Source organism: Salarias fasciatus, chromosome 18 (assembly GCF_902148845.1).
Source record: "Salarias fasciatus chromosome 18, fSalaFa1.1, whole genome shotgun sequence".
In the NCBI taxonomy this organism is placed as follows: domain Eukaryota; kingdom Metazoa; phylum Chordata; class Actinopteri; order Blenniiformes; family Blenniidae; genus Salarias; species Salarias fasciatus.
The window spans coordinates 22,796,525-22,814,591 of record NC_043762.1 but is presented as its reverse complement, the minus strand read 5'-3'; the positions used below and the strand labels follow the sequence as shown (position 1 = coordinate 22,814,591).

The 18,067-nt window shown below is 46.1% G+C and overlaps 1 protein-coding gene across 1 annotated transcript; it reads right to left on the bottom strand.

The window, feature by feature from the left end:
* Positions 1-1,003: 1,003 nt before the first annotated feature.
* LOC115405544 (pineal opsin-like) lies at positions 1,004-16,037 on the bottom strand. Its single transcript, XM_030115149.1, has 3 exons — positions 15,948-16,037; positions 15,016-15,249; positions 1,004-1,282 (listed from the first exon to the last, which is right to left on the bottom strand). The coding sequence occupies exons 1-3, from the start codon at positions 16,035-16,037 to the stop codon at positions 1,004-1,006; spliced, it is 603 nt and encodes a 200-aa protein (XP_029971009.1).
* Positions 16,038-18,067: the final 2,030 nt, after the last annotated feature.

The following is an 18,067-nucleotide window of genomic DNA, read 5'->3' as shown; positions in this document are numbered from 1 at the left end:
AATACTGCAGTGAAGGTACTGCAGTGTGTGTGAAGGTACTGCAGTGTGTGTGAAGGTACAGCAGTGTGTTCTCTGTATGAATAACCTGTCCCAGTGTGTTGGGGCATGTTATCCTGAGCAGAATCTAAACCGGGTCTGAAGTCAGAGCCTCACAGCTCAAGTCATGGATTTTACCTCCATCTGGACTAAATTCATTCTACGGGACTTTTAGAACTTGGGGACACATCAAGACATGTCAGTGTGCGTAAAAACAACCCGTTACATTTGTTTCTCTACTTAATACCAGATATTGCATTTCTCCTCAGTTATTTGCAGTATACTGAACCGTGCACATGCCCAGCCATCACTGTTACTCTCTAGCATGCACCTGACGTCTACCGCCCAGCTCCCTGCAACAGGCTGAAGGCGCTAACATGCCGGGAAATCTACATTCACAAAGAGCCACCTATTAAACCACTTAAGTTAAAAAAAAAAAGCATCAAAACGATGAAAAAAGAACTGAAATTCCTTTGAGTGAATGAAAATAAAAATCACCAAACCAGAGAGTCTGATAACCCCGCCTCCTCCTCGCTCATCTCGTCTGTTCAACTCCAGGTTTCAAACGGCAGCGGGTTTCAAACCTGCGTCCTTCAGGTTCGCTTTAACCGCCGTCAGTAACAAATCAATACAAAAATACTTTTTACGCCCTCCAGCACTCGTTCTGCCTGACTTCATGAGAGGGGATGTCTCAGTGCAGATGTTACAGCAGTCTCTCGTCACGTGGATCCTGTTCTCTGCAGACGCAGGGAGAAGATCTTCCTCAAAGCGCTCTTCTCGGCACGACGGATGGAAAATCGCGCTCCCTGACACCGTCTGTTTGGTTTTTTTGCTCATGTAGTCTGGGTGCGGTCCGAGGTTTCTGCTGGGTGATCGGTCCATCGTCCGCCCAGCAGAGCGGCGGCCGTGCTCTCCGGCTTCGTGGCTTCCGGGGCTCCGGGCCTTCCCGCCCAGCCGTGACCAGCCGTCAGCCGTCGAAGTGGGCCACGAGTGAAACCGCGGCCGGCTTGTCGGAGGAAGCGGCTCTGGAGATGTCGATGGTGGGCTCGCAGGACGGGTCCAGCTGGGGCAGCGTGGCGGCCGGCGGGCCCAGCGAAGCCACCATGTACAGGAAATCGTTGGTGCGGCGGGCGCCGGTGACGGCCACGCCCCGCATGGCCTTGGTTGCAACCTTGGAGGAGCTTTTTAGGCTGGAGCCCCGGCGAGGCGTCTCGCAGCGCAGCAGGGCTTGGAAGCATCTGTAAAACTGGGACACAGACAGACGTGGAATCAGAAAGCAAAGCAGAGGATGAGGAGCTGTGGTCTCTCTGGACCTGGAGAACCCGGAAGATGGACTCACTGAGTGTCTCCTCGTCTTTCACTTTGGGAATACGTTCATTTTAATGTCGCTGTTTTTTATTAACGAGCATTCAGGTGAGCTGTACTTGATAGTAACTGAACCAGTGCGTCTCATTCCTCCGTCCTTCGCTGCGTCCCGGCGTCCCACAGCGCTCTCTCATTAGTTTATCGTGTCACTTCGGGTTTGCATGTGGGACAACCCACCAAGGGACACAAGTTATTTGTTTCTCAATTAAGGAGTCAGCTGGCGACATTTTCACTCAGTAGACAAACCGTTCTGTCAGACTCATTCAGCAAGTTTAAAATCAGTCTGTTTATTAAATCAGACCGTCCATGAGCATCGTGTACTTAGTCTTTTCTGAATTTAAAACAAAGTTATTTGCCTCTAAAATATTGCAGCATATGGTTTGTCTCACATTAAATCATCAGAAAACAGCTCCTTTATGAAAGTTCCAAACCATTTTTTTGAAGATGACCCACAAGCGGCGTTGAGGCTCCTTTAACTGGACGACTCTCTGCTCGGATGGCTGTGGATTTATTTCTGTATGTTCCAGTTCCACCTCTGGGAACCTGCTAGCAGTTACCAAAACACAGCCGGGGAGATGTTATCATGATGATTCAGAGGTGAAGGACTAGGAGTAAATAGAATCCGTCTCCTCTGTTTGGCCCCGAGCCGTTCTCAGGCTGAGGGCTTCGCTTTAATTAGAGCTCCCTTTCTGTCCCACTTTGACCTCTTTGTTTCAAATCAGCGGCTCAGGATTAAGCTGGGAGTCTTCCAGCCGTTAGCGGGTCTCCTCACCTTTTACTTCAACCACTGCTGAAGTGTTCAGACGGACTCTCACAGCAGAGCCTGACATCTGGACCAATATTCTGAACGAGAAACCGGCATCGAAACTGTCAGCAGGATTCATGAGCATTCGCTCAAGAACATTTTGCACGTTGAAGGAATGTGAAATATATGAGAGAAAAATTAATATTGACTAATTGCACAGCGGCTGCAGCCGCAGATCCGAGCGTTTCAGAACTGAAGGTTTAGAGTTCCTCAGTGGACTGCAGGCATCGTGTTCTGGAGTTTCCATGTTTGTTCTTCCTGTTCTCGTTAAGTTTGCTTGGAGTACACCTCACACTAATTCACAGTAAATTCATTAGGTTTTCAGAGGACAAAGGTCAAAATCAGAGAAGGAACCAAACATCATGCGGTCTTAAACCAACCATTACTTTGCTAATTATTCAGACGGCAAAGATTAAAAAGAACTTTTAGTTTCATGCTGTGTGAACTTTCATTTGCAAACAGTGCTTGTGAACTTAGTTCATCAGACTGGTAAAAATGATTGAGTGATTCCTGGTGCAGGTCTAGCCTTCCACAAATCCTCTGTCCCAGCCTGCACCCAGAATCACTGCACATCCAAATATTTTGTGCAAAAGGCGAAAAAAAAAGGACAGGCTGTCTCCGAGGTACAGAGGAAAGGCATTGAAATGTATACACTGTCTGTCAAGCTGTGATAAATAGTGGATGCACCCCTGGATACTCTGTTCAGCCCCAGAAACGGATCTGGAAGTCTCGGGATTCTGATTTCATGCAGATCTTTGTGTTTTACACCGACCCCGGCTCGAGGCGGAGCCCCCTGAGTTCCCAGCTCGAGTCCACAGGCGTCTGGCCTGGCTGACAGACAGACGGCAGGATTCTGAATAATTGAGGGCCCCAGCAGCAGCTTGAAAGCATAACAATGCATTCTGGGTATTTGGCTGTACTTAAAATTCTCGACATTTTCATCGATACCTGTGACAGATTCTGAACACAGATTGGCCCTAAAACACACTTCAGAACCTTTGTTTTCCTCAGTTTATGCTAATGTGGGCCAGAAGATGCCACTCTTGAGTAAACGTAGTATACTTAGTATACTTTCTGCATTCCATGTATACTTATAGTCTACTACATTTTCCCATGGGTGCAAAACACTGGGACGCCATTCCGGCATCAGGCAGGAGGAAAGTCAAACACATCCAGAGTCTTTCAAACAGGTGATCAACCCCGTACAGCTGAAGTGAAAGTGAGAGAAAGAACAGGCTTGTTAAACGGATCGCTGAAAATGAAAAGTTGAATTCTGACCTTTATCATCTTCAGAGGATTAGAGTGATATTCTAGATTTCTCTGTGATACATGGCCGATAGTTTTTGGTTCACAAACTATGATAAGGAAACACAACGACCGGCTGGCCGGTGTTTCTTCCTTATTAAACATCCTGGCATTGCATAGCATTTTGAGTGGATTCCAGATCCTCTGTGCTGCTTTAGGTGCAGGTGAAGACACCAGATTACTCCCAGCTGCGTGGGGGAGTCAATATTTAACCATTAACGTATGTAAAGTGTGTTTAAATAGGTATCGGGAGTCCCCGACGGGCTGGGAAAGCTGTGAAGCTTCAACTTCTCACGACTTTAGAGCTGCAAACACATCTCCGTCCAGCACGCTGTAAACTCGCCACTGGGATTTCCCAGTCATTTGACTCGACACCGAACTTCTGCGGCGCAACGCCGTCTGTCAAACGCTGGCTGGGCGAGAGGAGATGCAGAGAAGAGGAAAATACCCACAACCTCGACCCGCATTCTGTCTACAAGCAGCACAGGCATCTCCAGCGTCGGCCCATCCTCAACCTTCAGGCCGTGCCAGAGTGAAGGCTGGGCGACGGGAAGCAGACGAGCAGCAGTCGATGCAAGAGAGGGAGAAGACAGGTTGAGGAAACACACAAATGGGAGAGAATAAAGTTGGTTAGGAGCCATCAGGGCAAAGGTCGGGGAAGAGGCGGAGGCAGCGACAGATGAATGGATGAAGCATGACAGCGAGATGGAGGAGGAGAGTGTTGGAGAAGGAGGGAGGCTGCTGCCGGCTCGGACCGGTCACATCAGGTCAGGACGACTCCGGAATCCGGGCTCGTTGGGCAGAAGATGGCGACTGCAGGGTCAGAGGTCAAGCGGGTCTGGAGTTCCTGCCTTCTGCTCGGTGCTGCGCGAAGCGGCAGGATTATGAACTCTTTATTTGAATGCATAACTGTTCATTTACGCTTGGATTGATCAAAAACACTTATGTGTTCCCATTTGTTTCAGTCACACTAACTTCACACTTTCTTTTGTGTTGCTGCTTTTATTACCAGAGGTTTGGTCTCATTCCTAATGTGTATAAGATTGATTAAAACCTGAAGTCTGGGCCTTTTGACATTGACTGGAAGAAGATCTAACATTAATCTGACACATTTGAACTTTGTTCGGTGAATTCTTCGGCAGATCAGCTGACGCCTCCTGACTGAATGGCTGGTAAATGAACCGACCGGCTTTAATTCAATTCTTAGAGACAAAACCTCAAAACAACTCGTCTGAGGACGATTCCAGACATTTCACTACATTATCATTAATGCAGTTTCAGGCCTGATGGTGAAGGGATGAAGTTCAGGAAGCGTTCAGCTTTTTTCAGATTACCCACTTTTTCTTTTTTCTTTTTCAATTTTTTTGACAATTGTGTGACTTGATTCAATCCAATAAACTTTCCATTGTCGGGCAGCGTCATGCAGACCACAGCATATGAAAAGAAAGAACGAATAGATCTGAAAACAGATGATTGTGGCACAGGCAGTGTGAAAAATGGAAATGATGCGACTCTCCTGGGACTTTATCGGCACATCCTCCGTTCGACATCGGCTGCACCATGTTTATATTGTAAATAAATCATTTCGTCACGCTTAAGTGAGTTGCTGGAACATGTCTTGAATTTTACCTTTCCTGCAGATTCTCGTTTCTGACGGAGAAAACCACCGACTTATTGACACTCAGGCGGGTCGTTGCTGAAAGGCTCCTCAGCAATAAATTGATGTCGGTCTGACTTCCTGTTTGAACTTGCACTGAAAACAAGTTTCGAGGCAAACCTTATTCTTTCAGTCTGTGAAGTTATCCTGCCTCTAACCCGTTAGGCAGCAGAATGGAGAAGATATGATATTTCTCCGGTATAAAACACACATTTGAAAGAAAGCTCCCAGCAGTGTGCCATGCTTGGAAGACAGGAATAATGCAATAAGGCTATTATGTTTTACTTAATATGGCCGCTTCGCTTTACTCTGCAGGCTTTCCAGGAGGTCAGTACGAGCTGCGAAAAGTTTTATATCTTCATGACAAGTTAATATTGGATTAAGAATGAAACCGACTCAGAGCTGTGATGAAGTTAAAGCTCAACTTTTCTTGTTTTAAGTTTTCTAAAATGTCCATGAAAGTTCTTTCAAATGGGGCCTGAGAAAACAGAACGGCGAGGTCATTTCCACAGTCTGGAGGCAGGACGTTTTTATCCTGATGGCTTTCCTGAATCATTTTGCCTCTAATAAAGGAATCGGTTCCATGTAGTCCTCCAAGTGCCGAGATCTTCAGCCGAACCATGAACTGGAGAGATCTGCACGAGCCAGGAAACGTGCCTGTAAGGTCACCATACCGCTCCACCGGCAAAACCTTCACCCCAACAGAGCGAAGAGACCTTCCACAGGTCTGTCCTTCCTTTAGAACCAGCCCTGCTCCCAGAAATCAACACTGTGGAACCGCAGGGACCGAGGCGGAGCTGTAGAACCTCACCCAAAGACTGACAGCAAGAAACGCCTCTGGTGAGGGTTTCAGGAGTTCATGTGTTACTGTTTAAGACTTGCTGTTTTTTTGTTTGTTTGTTTTTTGTTTACATCATTGAATTCTTTCCAACTGAGAGATTCAGGTTGAATCAGCCGCTGAATAGAGTCTATAAGACTATCATGCCATTCACTACCTGGAACAATCCCATCATGCTTTGCACTGTGAAATCAGTCAGGAAGGGTCAGTATAGTCACAACGTGTATTTTACGGGTAGCAGTTTGAATCAGATGTGTGTAATCTGATTACTGATGGGCCATGTAAACATGGCAGCTGTTGCCATGATGAGATCGGACTTCTGTCGTTTCCAGATCTGCTTCATCTCTGCTTCTGTCGTCTAAGGGTGAATCCCAATTGTCTGCTTAATCCGCAATCTTACTCCTCATTACTCAAAATGCGCGCTCCCGTGAAGTTAAGTTTTGTCCCATTCCTAAACAAGTTGAGGAAAGGAGCGAGACCAAGGAGCATTATCTCCCTTAATTTTGAGATTCTACGAGACCTACCTTGGAGTTAAGGATAACCCAGAATGCATGTTAAATAGTTCGTTTTGCTGTTATTTTATTAATAAAAAATTTTGCATATTACTTTGGGAGTAATTGTATTAAGTTTCCATCACAGATAATATTTACAAAGGCTATTAGAAAGAAATCAAGAAAATTCATTTGAATGCATTTATTAACAAGGTCACACATGCAAAATGTTAAACATTTCTAATGCAGGGCGCATTACTTACAGTTATAAAGGGCGTTGTTATTGATCATGGACCAAAATTATTACTGCTGCTCTTCCACTTCCGGCTTTCTTCTACCCTCTTGTGCAGTGCTGCCCCCAGTGGTCCAAGGACGTAACTGTCTTTAAGGGTTGTCCCATTTCCAAGTGACTTTACATTCCTTAACACTTGTTTTTAGGAGGCACTTAATTTGAGATTGAGGATCAAGGTTGAGGAGTGAGGATTAAGCAGAGAATTGGGATTGGGCCAAACACTGATTCTAAACAGGAAAATGCTGCATAAAAACCTTCGTCATGTGTGAATGACTGTTGTACTGGAGCCATGGACAGTTACATAACCTCAGATAATCAAACCTGCTGCTGGATAAAAGACTTATTTCTACATTTCCTGGTTCAGTCTGTTGAAATGGTTTACTAGCTGAGAGTTTTATCCGCGTCACATAGAAGCCGTGTGACTCTCATTTAACAGCATTCTACTTCCTAACAGGTTCTGCATCGTATGATAAAGTACGTGTGTTATAAAGCCTGAAAACAACTGATCAGTACATTTATAAATCAGAGAGATGTTAACGACTGTGGCAGAATGTTTTTTCCTCTGCTGCAATAATAACTTGAGTGGGAAGACTTGATCACTGGCCCTGCTGGAAACACACCAGATGGGTGTTAAAACCCCGGCTTTGCTTCGAGCTCTCCCTTAAAGAGAAACTGTCCTGAACAAGTTTAGCAACTGATGATTTAAGCAGCGACGGAGCAGATTAGTCAGATGCGTCTCAAAATATGAATCACCATGCTGAAGGTGAGCATGCAAACTGAAAATGCTGGACCCAAACTCCTACTTTGTTTTTAACATTTCTTAACAAAAAGTAACTGTAAAGTCTCCTGGAATCATCCAATGTGTTTCATGCACCGAGGTTTTTTTGCTTTCTAAGGCTTCAGCCAGCAGGTTCTGATGGATGGATTTGGTGGAACTTGCTCAGCAAATCTATAGATACACACTGAAGGGTGAGTTTTAAGGAAGTAATGTGATCGTTGTACAAAGACGAGGCCGACGCCTCTTTTAAATATGAAGACTGCTCAAGTTTTCATGGCTGATGGCGGCATTCAGGAAGCAATATGGCTCCCAGTCAGGAGGCAGCGTGCAGATGAACGAGGTCAGGCCGTCCTCCAGCATCAGCCCGGCGACCGCTGGCCGTGAGACGGAACGCTCGCCAGTTCCTCCTCTTCACAATCTGTGTCAAGCTTTTCCCCCGCCATGCGGCTCTAATGCCCGCCCCCCAGCGCCACCCGGCGCTCCGGCCTGCCATTCCCCAGGCCGTCACTTAAACTGGAGCACTTAAGAGCAAATCTGCATTCATTGTGCAAATCGCAATCAGCAACAACTATCTCAAGAAATTTCGCTTCATTTCATTTTGGGTGATTTTTTTTTTATCTTTTTTTAATTCAAAAAGCAAAACGGCAGTCACTCTACAGAAGTGTTTTCAAGTAAAACACAAATGAGTCACTCAGTCATCAGCAGCAACACCGGTCCACCAAACACCCCGACTTTGTGTTTCCATCACAGAGAAGAAAACAATCCTGATTTCAAAAGCAGCAGCAGTTGTTGTGTTTCTGCAGTCTGGCTTAAATCTGAGGTGGAATTTGATGAAGCCAGAGGGGCTGCAGAGGAAGGCTGAGTGTTCCTACTCCAGTCGGTTTCTGACCAGAAATAAATGACGAGACAAACGATGTGCAAAATGAATGAGCAGAGATTACAGAACAGAAAGCTAGAGGTGCTAGAAGGCCAGTGGTGACACAAAGACGTGAGGTTTTTAACAGGAAAACCTTCAGCTGGCTTCCTTCAGCTCATTCTCACTTCAGCTCTTGAACGAGGTACAGTGAGACACCTGGACGTGCGTTTTGTTATCTTTGGCCCCCCGTCCCATTCAGGTCCAGCTCTGATCTGATCCATCTCAGAGGTCTTCACTGAGCCGGACCCTTTCAGTCAGTGGCCTTTTGTTACTGTATGTTATCTTTCCCATTAACCTCCGACTGTTAAACGCTGGTCTGATCACTCTGTGAACTCACAGGTGTGTGTGTGTGTGTGTGTGTGTGTGTGTGTGTGTGTGTGTGTGTGTGTGTGTGTGTGTGTGTGGAGCAGGAAGCGTCGAGCCTTAGTAGTAGCAGCGCTAATCTTCCGTGAAATGACCGGCCCGGCGGCTGGCGGAGCGACGGCGGCGGTCACGTCTGTCTCCGGTTTGCTCTTGAGGTTTTCTCGGTTTTCACCGGGGGGCCCTTGTGTGCCGACATCCGACAGAAATCACTGTGTTTACCCAGGACAACAAAGAGATGATTCAGTGCAAACTTACCCATAATTCCCGGGTTTTTTGACATCCACCTCGGGCCTCGCGGCCGCCGGCGCCGCTCGCTGTTGACGGGACGAACACACACCGGCTGCTACTTGTATCTGTACAGCATTTTTAGTCTTCAACTCGCCTCAACTCACAGTTTCCATAGTAACGGGCTGGGAGGAATTGAAGACTGAAAATGACATACAGGACATTTGGTGTTCCTCGCTCTCTCCCGCCGTGGCGCCGCCGAGCGGCGGATGAAGTGTGGGGCCGGAAGGTCAGCCGGCGGCGGGGGGCGGAGCTCCAGATGACAACAACATCTGGAAGCTTTTTCTCTTTCAGCGGAGTCCTCAGCAGGAAAACTCTCTGCAGCTTCTCTTTGAGGAAAGTTCACACTTCAAAGCAACTCACCTCTGAAACCGCTGATCAGATTTACTTTTCAATACACAGCATTATAGAAAACTCTACATGGGCTTTCCTGGACGGAGCCTCGGAGGAATACAACCCTTGATATTGTTTTGTGCTTCACTTAATAGACGAGAATGAGATGATGAAGATTACATTGGAGAAAAAGTTTTATCAGTAAGAACCAGTCAAACAATCTTTATCCTCTGCGAGTTCTCCCTGGCTGTGATGAACTGCGTTTGCAGAAAGGAACAAAACATCCTAAATCTTCAGTTAACATGCTCGCTATCTGTACAGAGAACTTCTCTGAGCGAGGGACCTGATAAGGAAGCATCGGGACCAAAGCGGAGGAGAATTGCGAAAAGTCGTCTTTATATATTTATAAATTCCAAACAAACAGCTGTCGGCTGTTTTTAATGACGCTACAGTCGGTCTGGAAGGTTAAAGTATCGTCTGTTAGCAAGGACAGAGGCCGCCCGCAGCTCCATGTGTCATTAATCATTCAATTATCCTCAAACACTTCCTTAAATATCGATTTGAAAGCCCATAGATTCAGTCGAATCGCTGCCGTCACCTTTAATGTTGAGACTTCTTTGAAAGTCGTCTGAACTTTCATCGGCCTCCCAGCATGCAGCTTTTCATACAAGGTGAACCTTTTCCCACAACATCCTGCAGGAACCGGCCTGATGAGCGGGATGAAGAGCATCGCTTCTGAGAACGGCTGGATCATTTATGAGCCTGATTTAGAAGCAGTGTGTTGTTTCCCTGCTTGGAAACGCGCCAGGTGGGTGTTAAAACGCCATCTTTGCTCTGAGGCTCGTTAACAAGTCGAGCAGTTGATCATTTAAGCAGCGATGGAGCCGGTTAGTCAGACGCCTGTCAAACATGAGCCACAGTCAGAAGCTGGAGATTCCTGACATGAAGCCGCCGGTCTGACTGAACATTTCCTGACGTTTACCACTGATCTGTGCTGTGTGAACTTCTCCTCGCTTTATCGCATGTAAACTAAAGCATTGTGGGTAAATGGCTGTGCGGAGCAGCAGTGGTGCTGGCCGGCTCTCAGTGAAGCAGCTTTTATTCACCGGACCCCCCGATGAGAAGCTTCCCAGACGTTCTGAAGGCTGCCGGCGCTCTCGGCTCATTTAGGCATCTGCTGAAAACAGTGCTCACTGCAGCGTTCCGTGAAGGAAGGAACATGCAGCGTCGGCTCTCACGCTTGTTTACAACTGCTATTGTCTTTATGATTTTAAATATTTTATACCTCCTAATGCTCTATCCCACTTTTATCCGTTTTAATGGGACTTTAATGCGACCGAAGTGTTTGTTGTAGTTTTATTAGTTTATTTTATCGCATTTCTTTGCTTCTTTAAAGCATTTTGGACGAAACTATAGACTAAGAATAGTTTCTGAGCGGCCAAAAGGAAAAATGCAGCTGTCGTCAACATGTTTGTTCCTCCCTGTCTGCAGCGGCTCATGTTCAGCTGCAGAGCTCCGGTCTGAAGCCTCAGTCCGCTACACGATGCTGCAGGCGGCTGGCGAGCGGCGTGGACAGCTTGTGTGTGCCGCTGCCGCCGCCGCCGCCGCCGCCGCCACCGCCGCCGTGGCATTTAGGGGTTTCTGTAAATACAGCTGTTGACAGGGAAGGCGGTGTGTGTCAACTTTCTTGTGGGAAATTATAAAGTGGGTCTGTGTCGATTTGTGCAGCTGCTGCTCTCACACAAGAAGACACTGATGAAAAGACAGGTGGACGCACGTCCAAAGCTGAGGGCGGTCATGTTCATGAAGACATGAGCGTTTTGTGTAGCTGTAGGTTCAGGTGGAGTAATGTTTTTTTGCTTTATATCTCGTAATGCACATTTTAGGAAACTGTAAAATGCAATTTGAAGTTGCGAGCAGAAGGTTTTGTGACTCTTCCTGTTGACAGCAGAGTCGTCTGAGCTCTGATAGCAACATGTGAGACCAGCAGCAGTCCAGAGTCCGGGCTGTGAGACGGCAGAGAGCAGAAGAGTCTCTCCTGGACTTTCACCATCCTGGTGATAAAACCAGAAGCCCTGCCGTCACGTCCGTCGCCGTTCGCCTGTGGCGGCGTTCCCCGGCGTCAGGCTCTCAGCCGAGCGTTCTGCTGGAACGTCCCGCCATGTCTGACGGCGAACATCCCGAAGAGCGCCCGGGAGCTCGCTGACGGCGGCCCGCTCGCCGCAGCGCGTGAAACCGGCAGCTTCCTTTGAAAGCGCCGACATGATTGTCGCTGACGACCAACCTCACTCGCCAGCTTCGCTCCATGACTTTAACCAATTCCCCAGATGTGCTTGAAGCTGGCCAGATAGCGCCGGACTCCAGAAGGAGAGGAGGACTTTCAGGTCCTGCTCAGGTGTGTCACAGCAAAGGTAAATACTTCAAAGTGAAAATTAAATTGAGGATACTTCTTGCTTTTCGCAGTTTTCACCTGTTTAAAAGAGAAAGTTTTGCACAGAACTTTTTAACCATACCCCGCTCTGCACCGGCAGAACCGCGGTGACCTTCAAACTGGATTTGAGGACGAGACAAAACAAAACGCCCCAAATGAAGTTCTGAAGCCGGAACCGCTGCAGCTCTGAAAGTTTTCCATACGCCTTGGTGCTGTTACCACACACACTTACAGCTAATCAAATCACTGCAGAGTAATCTCCTCACAGTAAACCTGCAGTCCGAACGCAGCGCGTCTCCAACGCTTTACTTTTACAACACCCTCAACGGCGGGAGCGGCGGAAAAGCGCTATTTAAGTGAAATCCATTTTCCATTTAACATCGCAAATGGTATCTGTGATCCCTAATCACAGATTAAGCCCCAGTGTGGAATTAATTAAAAATATTTACACCAGCAAAGTTTTCTTGCTCCTGTGATTAAGTGGAATTAAAATAATTCTGAGGCGAATGGATTCAGGAATTCACAAAGCTGAGCCAAACGCAGTAATGATGATGTGAAGGTCAGGCCAGGTTTAAGACTGAGTGGAATCCAGATCATCTTCACACAATTAATGAGTTTAAACCTGCGTCCAAGTGACTGGAGCATCAGGAATCCTGACCTTGTGGGGAAGCTCTGCTCAGTAATCCCACTGATCATTCAGTCTGTTTAGGTTTTGCCGAAGACCTCGGCTGGAAACAGCTTAATCTAATTCTGAGTGAGGAGAATCTCGGATCCATTTCAACCATTGTTCGGCGCTTGATCTTGGATGAAGCTCAAATAGCTAAATGAAATACCTCCAACAGAATGATTTAACAAAAACAAGCTTGTTTACATCGGCCTGCGGATTTAATTAAATCGCACAAACCAGAGTAGCGTGATAAATGTGACACCGCTTTCTAAGGCCTGCTGCTGTTAATTATCTCAATACAAAGGCTTTGTGTCCCCAAGTCCTGAATCCATAATTCAGTATGTATGTACAGCAGCTTTCTAATCACATGTGGCCCTCCGAGCTCCGGTCTGAAACCCGGCTGCCTGGCGGCCTTCAGCCCGGCTCCCGGGTCTCCGGCCCGGCCCGGCCGTGCAGCTGCTGCCGATGTCGCCGACAGATGTGCAGCTACGGCTTTCTTCAGGAGACAACAGACTCATTTTCTCAGCCAAGCTCTTCTCACATCAGGTTCATGTTTGGAGAGACGTTCACACAGCAGCAGGACTGACGGAGGTTTTTAAAACCAGAGGAGGCCAAACACCTCAGCGCACAGTCATGTTCAACCATGATGGATCAAACCTCGTAGAAACAGTCCGAATGAGACTGTTTTCAATGGAAACTTTGGATTACAGCTTCAGCTCAGCTCAGCTCAGCTCGGCCCTTGAAGAACAGGTAATTCAGTTATGGGATTCCAGTATTTTTGGAAATGAGCTTATTGGGTTTTTTGCAGATGAACATTTGATTTGATAGCCTAAGTTCAGAGTGGTCGGATTTCCATGATGCTGCAGATTTTAATGTGATTGCACAAATCAATAATGAAAATGTAATCAGCTGTTAAAGATGAAGAAGCTGGTGTGTGTCAGGGTGGGCCAGTGAAGAGAGAGGTGGTCAGAAAATCTCAATAAATAAATACTGATCTGTGTGGTTTTTTTAATATAATGGGGGAAAAAAATCCTTTTTCTTTGTAATACATGTTGAAAACAGTTTTTCTTTTTTCTTGAGTGAAAATGAACTAACGAAGACATGTCAAAGACAGAAAGCGAGCAAATGATGGGATTAGCCCGAGGCCAATTAGAGCGGCGAGCTGGGCGACGGGACTGGTGGTTTCGGTCCAGGTCTCTGCTGAGGCCGGGGTTAGCTCAGACCTACTGTGAGTTTAATCATGGACGTCTCTCGTGATGGGAGAGCTCATGAATTTCCAGTTTGATGAGCAGCCGCTCATTAGGAACCATTCAGAATCACATGAACGGCTCCGGCAGTGGATTACGGAATCTATTAGATTTGCTCAGTGAGACCTGGAATGAAACTGACTGAGGACAGACTCTCCTGACACAGCTCCCTCCTGGACTTCTTGTTCTGTGAATGCAGTATGTTTTGTTTTAATTTATGTTTCAAAGAGAACTTAAAATGTAAAAAATGAATCCAGTACCGTCCTGCACAGAGACAAACCTGTGAGTTTTCATATAACAGTGACAAAAACGTTTGAATTCATTGAGATATACTGTATGATATAAGCATAAGTTAAATATCCTCATTATTTTCATTCCTGTTTATTTGCAGACTGTCTCTGGTTTCCTAAAGTTCACTCCGTCTTGATTCGTTCCAGCTGCTGTAGGTTTGCAGCTTTGGATTAGCATCGCTGCTGCTTGACGCCTCCATCCTCTCTCTTCTGATCACTCCTTTGTTCCTTCGTCAGGGAGTGATCCGACACTGGGAAATACGTTTGGTTGCAATATTATTTAAAAATCCACAGATTAAATGATTCCTTTTGGACTGTGCAGTACCCCACAAACACACTGCATTTACAGGAAGCTCTCCTTTGCGTTTATCTGTCTGTGCAGCATGTCTTATCTAAAACCGCCTTGGTTCATCTTTATTGTTCTGTTTGTGTGAGAAAATCACAATTGAAGAGTTAACTGGGTCTTGTGAACCCTGAACGTTTGGCCCAGATGAGAGCTGTTTGTTTGTTTGTTTGTTTGTGGAAGTCTTTAACCTCTCATTGGGACCGGAGACCGTGGCCCAGCTGTTCTGGAGGTGATGTTTCATTGTGTCATTTGAATCCAGGTGTGAAGCGAGTCGATATTTCTGAGCAGACCGTCGATGCCGGAGTGTTTTCTCCCCTGATTTGTAACAAACAGCCAGATTTAAATACTCTGGGAAGAGCTGCCTTTTTTTCCTCGCATTGGTTCATATTTTAGATAATTCAATGTCAGGAAGGCCAGACGAACACCAGCAGGAATACAAACAACACCTCATTTCCATTTCATCAAACCACCTTGAAAACCGTCAGGACGGTCGGCCTCGGCGGGCCGGATGACCTCCGCCTGCCGCCGCCTGACAGCCAGAGATAAAGGCAGTGACCCCCCCCTCCTTACCTGTTTATTCATGAAAACATAGATGACCGGGTTGACCACGGTGCTGGTCTTGGCCAGGACTGAGGGGATGATGCTGGCCTCGGGGGTGATCAGGCCCGGCGGGCCGAAGGTGGCGAGCAGGGCCATGATGCCGTAGGGCAGCCAGCACAGCAGGTAGCAGACCACCATGATCACCACCATGAACAGGACGCGCTGCTCCCGCCTCCGGCTCATGGACGCATTGATCCCGCTCACCTGGCAGGGCACAAGACACAAGGATTAAAAAAAAAAATCAGATCTGAAAGACACCACAGAGTTCACAGAGTTTGGTTTCGCAGTTTATCCCCATTAGAGCGGGCAGATGGGGGGACGGACGGGGGGGACGGACTGGGGGGGACGGACTGGGGGACAGCAGGTCGTCTGGGTTTCAGTGAGAAGAGGAGGGAGGACAGGTCGTCTCAGCGTCCACAGAATCACTAAAAATAGGTGCGATGGAGGGAGAGGAACAAGAAAATGTGTTTTTATTTCCGGTTTCCTTGAATGATTTTGATACCGTTAGAGAACAGACTCTTTCTTCAAACCGACCTCTACCTGAGCAGAAACAGTCGATGCATTCGGACCGTGCCTTTCTCAAATCAAAAAGAAGCTTTTCTTTGATTACCAATGTTGGTTTTGAAGGTTTTTGACTCAAAAAAAAATGAAAACATAATGTAATCATTGAGAAGATGAAGAAATCAGGACAGCGGTGACCAGTCATCTTTGTCATGACAGCTTCAGATCAGCTCTGCTGAATCTCATTTTGCTTTAACCGCAGAACGAGGTCTGCGTTCCTGAAGACAGACTGGTACACTTTCATTTCCCGTGACAGCCAGAGTACGGCAGGCTGGGGTCTGTGTGCGCTGCCATGGACATGCAGATCAGCTGTGCAGTGACACACGGGGACGGGGACAGACGGGCGGGGGCAAGCCCGCCGCCGCCGCCGCCTGTCGCCCGTCGCTCCCTCTGAGTTCAGAGTCGCCTCCTGGCCAGTCGTCGCCCAGCATCCATCACCAATCAGCCGTCCGTTTGTTTGGCAGCATTGTGCTGGAGTCTGACGCCTGGTCTGGACAGGAGGACACGACGGAACGTCAGGATTTATGGTTCAAATTATGGACCGTATGTCTGGGGGACATCGCCGTCTTGCTGGGCGCCTGTCAGGCTTTACCCTTCCTGTTGTTTAAGCTGATGCAGGAATAGCATCACACCGAAAGACGGACATAAATCCTGTTAGTCAAGCAGGTAAAGGATGCCATCTTCTCTATCATGAGAAAAATGATAATAATAACAGCAGAATAATATTTTTTTAATATTGCATCAGTAAGACGTTTCCATATAGTCAATAACAGCTCTGTGTTATCAACGTCATTGTGATTCTGGTGTTTGTGCATTTAGAGCTGAATCGGTCAGTGCTGCTTAAATCTAAACCCACATTTAGTGCGTCGGGGTTGAACTCTTATCCCAGTTTCAAATCAACAGTTAATATCCCTTTATTGGGCGTGCTGTGAATCCCGAAACTCGCCACTCAGATGGTTTCATGGGTTTGAACCTTTCAACGTTCAGCCAGAAGCTGAAAGGCTCGATCAGAACAGTATGAAGCTCACATTAAACAGCTGATCTCTGCATTTCAAAAGGCTTCTGCTGATCTACATCCAAGTGTTTGTTTCCATTTCTTCCCTTCTCAATGTAAAAGTTTATCTGTGCAAATTAAACAGGACTGAGGGTTTGATTCTCCTCTCAAGAGAAACACCATGATTACTGATCATTTATGACAGATCTGCTTCAGTTTTACTCAGGAATTAAAACATGGAAAGTGAGCGCCAAGGAAAGTAGCTAAAATATTATTGCAAATCACTGAAGTTCACTAAGTCCTTCAGTAAACAAGAACAGGATAAGGGTTGCAAAGGGATGGAAAATTTCCAGTAAATTTCCAGAAACTTTCCATGGGAAGTTAAGCTGGGGAATATTGGAAATATTCCAAATTAGAAAGTTTCCATGGGAATTATGGGAATTTATGGGAATTATTGGGAATTTATGAGAATTATTGGGAATTTATGATAATTAATTGGAAATTGGGGACAATTTAAACAAACTGTATCATATCCGAACATAAATGTAAATATTTTTTTGTCATAAGCAGACATCCATGCAAAATATACAAAAACATGACGTTTCAACAGATTTATTTTGGTAGAACTTTGGGTGGGGGAGGGGGTGAGTATTTACTCAACATTCATGTTTTGGTTGTTCATTAAAATAATTGTTCATACAAGAATAAAAGCTAAAGTTCTACTGAAATAAATGTGTTTAAATGTCATCTTTTCATATTATTTTGTATTCTCTGCAGAAGAAACAGCATCAAATTTGAGGTAGCTACCTCCATAATGAGCTAGCCTCTTAAATGGTCAATGAAATGAAAAATAGCTTTCATTTAGCACCTAACTTACCAGCCAGTTGGCTACTACAACTGTATTAATACATTTTTATTTAATATTTGCAAGTTAACAGGGCTTGGGTGAATATATTTACCCCACGATATTATCAAAACTTACTTGACTTTATAGAGTCCGCGGGCTCAAATGTGTGACTTCAATAGTCTTGTGCTTTGAGCTCTAAAATGTGGCCTCCAGGCTTCAAGAACTCACCTGTGCATGTGATGGAGGAATGCACAGTGCATGTAGGGGGCGTGGCCTCAATAGCCCTGCAGTAAGCAGTGTGCTGTGTGCATGTGATGGAGGAAAGTTTTTTTTTTTTTTTTAGCCAAGACTATGAAACAATATATCCCCCCCAACTATATTTAAGTTCCCTGTTAAGGGCCAACCTTCAGTTTTATAAATTTCTTATTTATTCCCGTTAATTCCCATATATTCCCCTTAATTCCCATGGAAAGTTTCCAACTTTGAAAATTCTCAGAATTTTGCAACCCTAAACAGGATTGTAGCTACCAGCAGGTGAACATGGCCGGCAGGCTGCATTCAGCACTGGCTCGAGTTGGCCTGATTCCTCACAACGTTCGCTTTGATCAAAAATCTCTCCT

What these genes read in the sequence shown, in the direction of transcription:
- LOC115405544 (XM_030115149.1), bottom strand. Translation starts at nt 16,037, where the DNA reads ATGCTGGGCGACGACTGGCCAGGAGGCGACTCTGAACTCAGAGGGAGC. An exon ending in CGGCGGGCTTGCCCCCGCCC is followed by an intron (nt 15,250 to 15,947) that starts GTCTGTCCCCGT and finishes GTGCCCTGCCAG; the next exon opens with GTGAGCGGGATCAATGCGTC. An exon ending in ATGTTTTCATGAATAAACAG is followed by an intron (nt 1,283 to 15,015) that starts GTAAGGAGGGGG and finishes TCTGTGTCCCAG; the next exon opens with TTTTACAGATGCTTCCAAGC.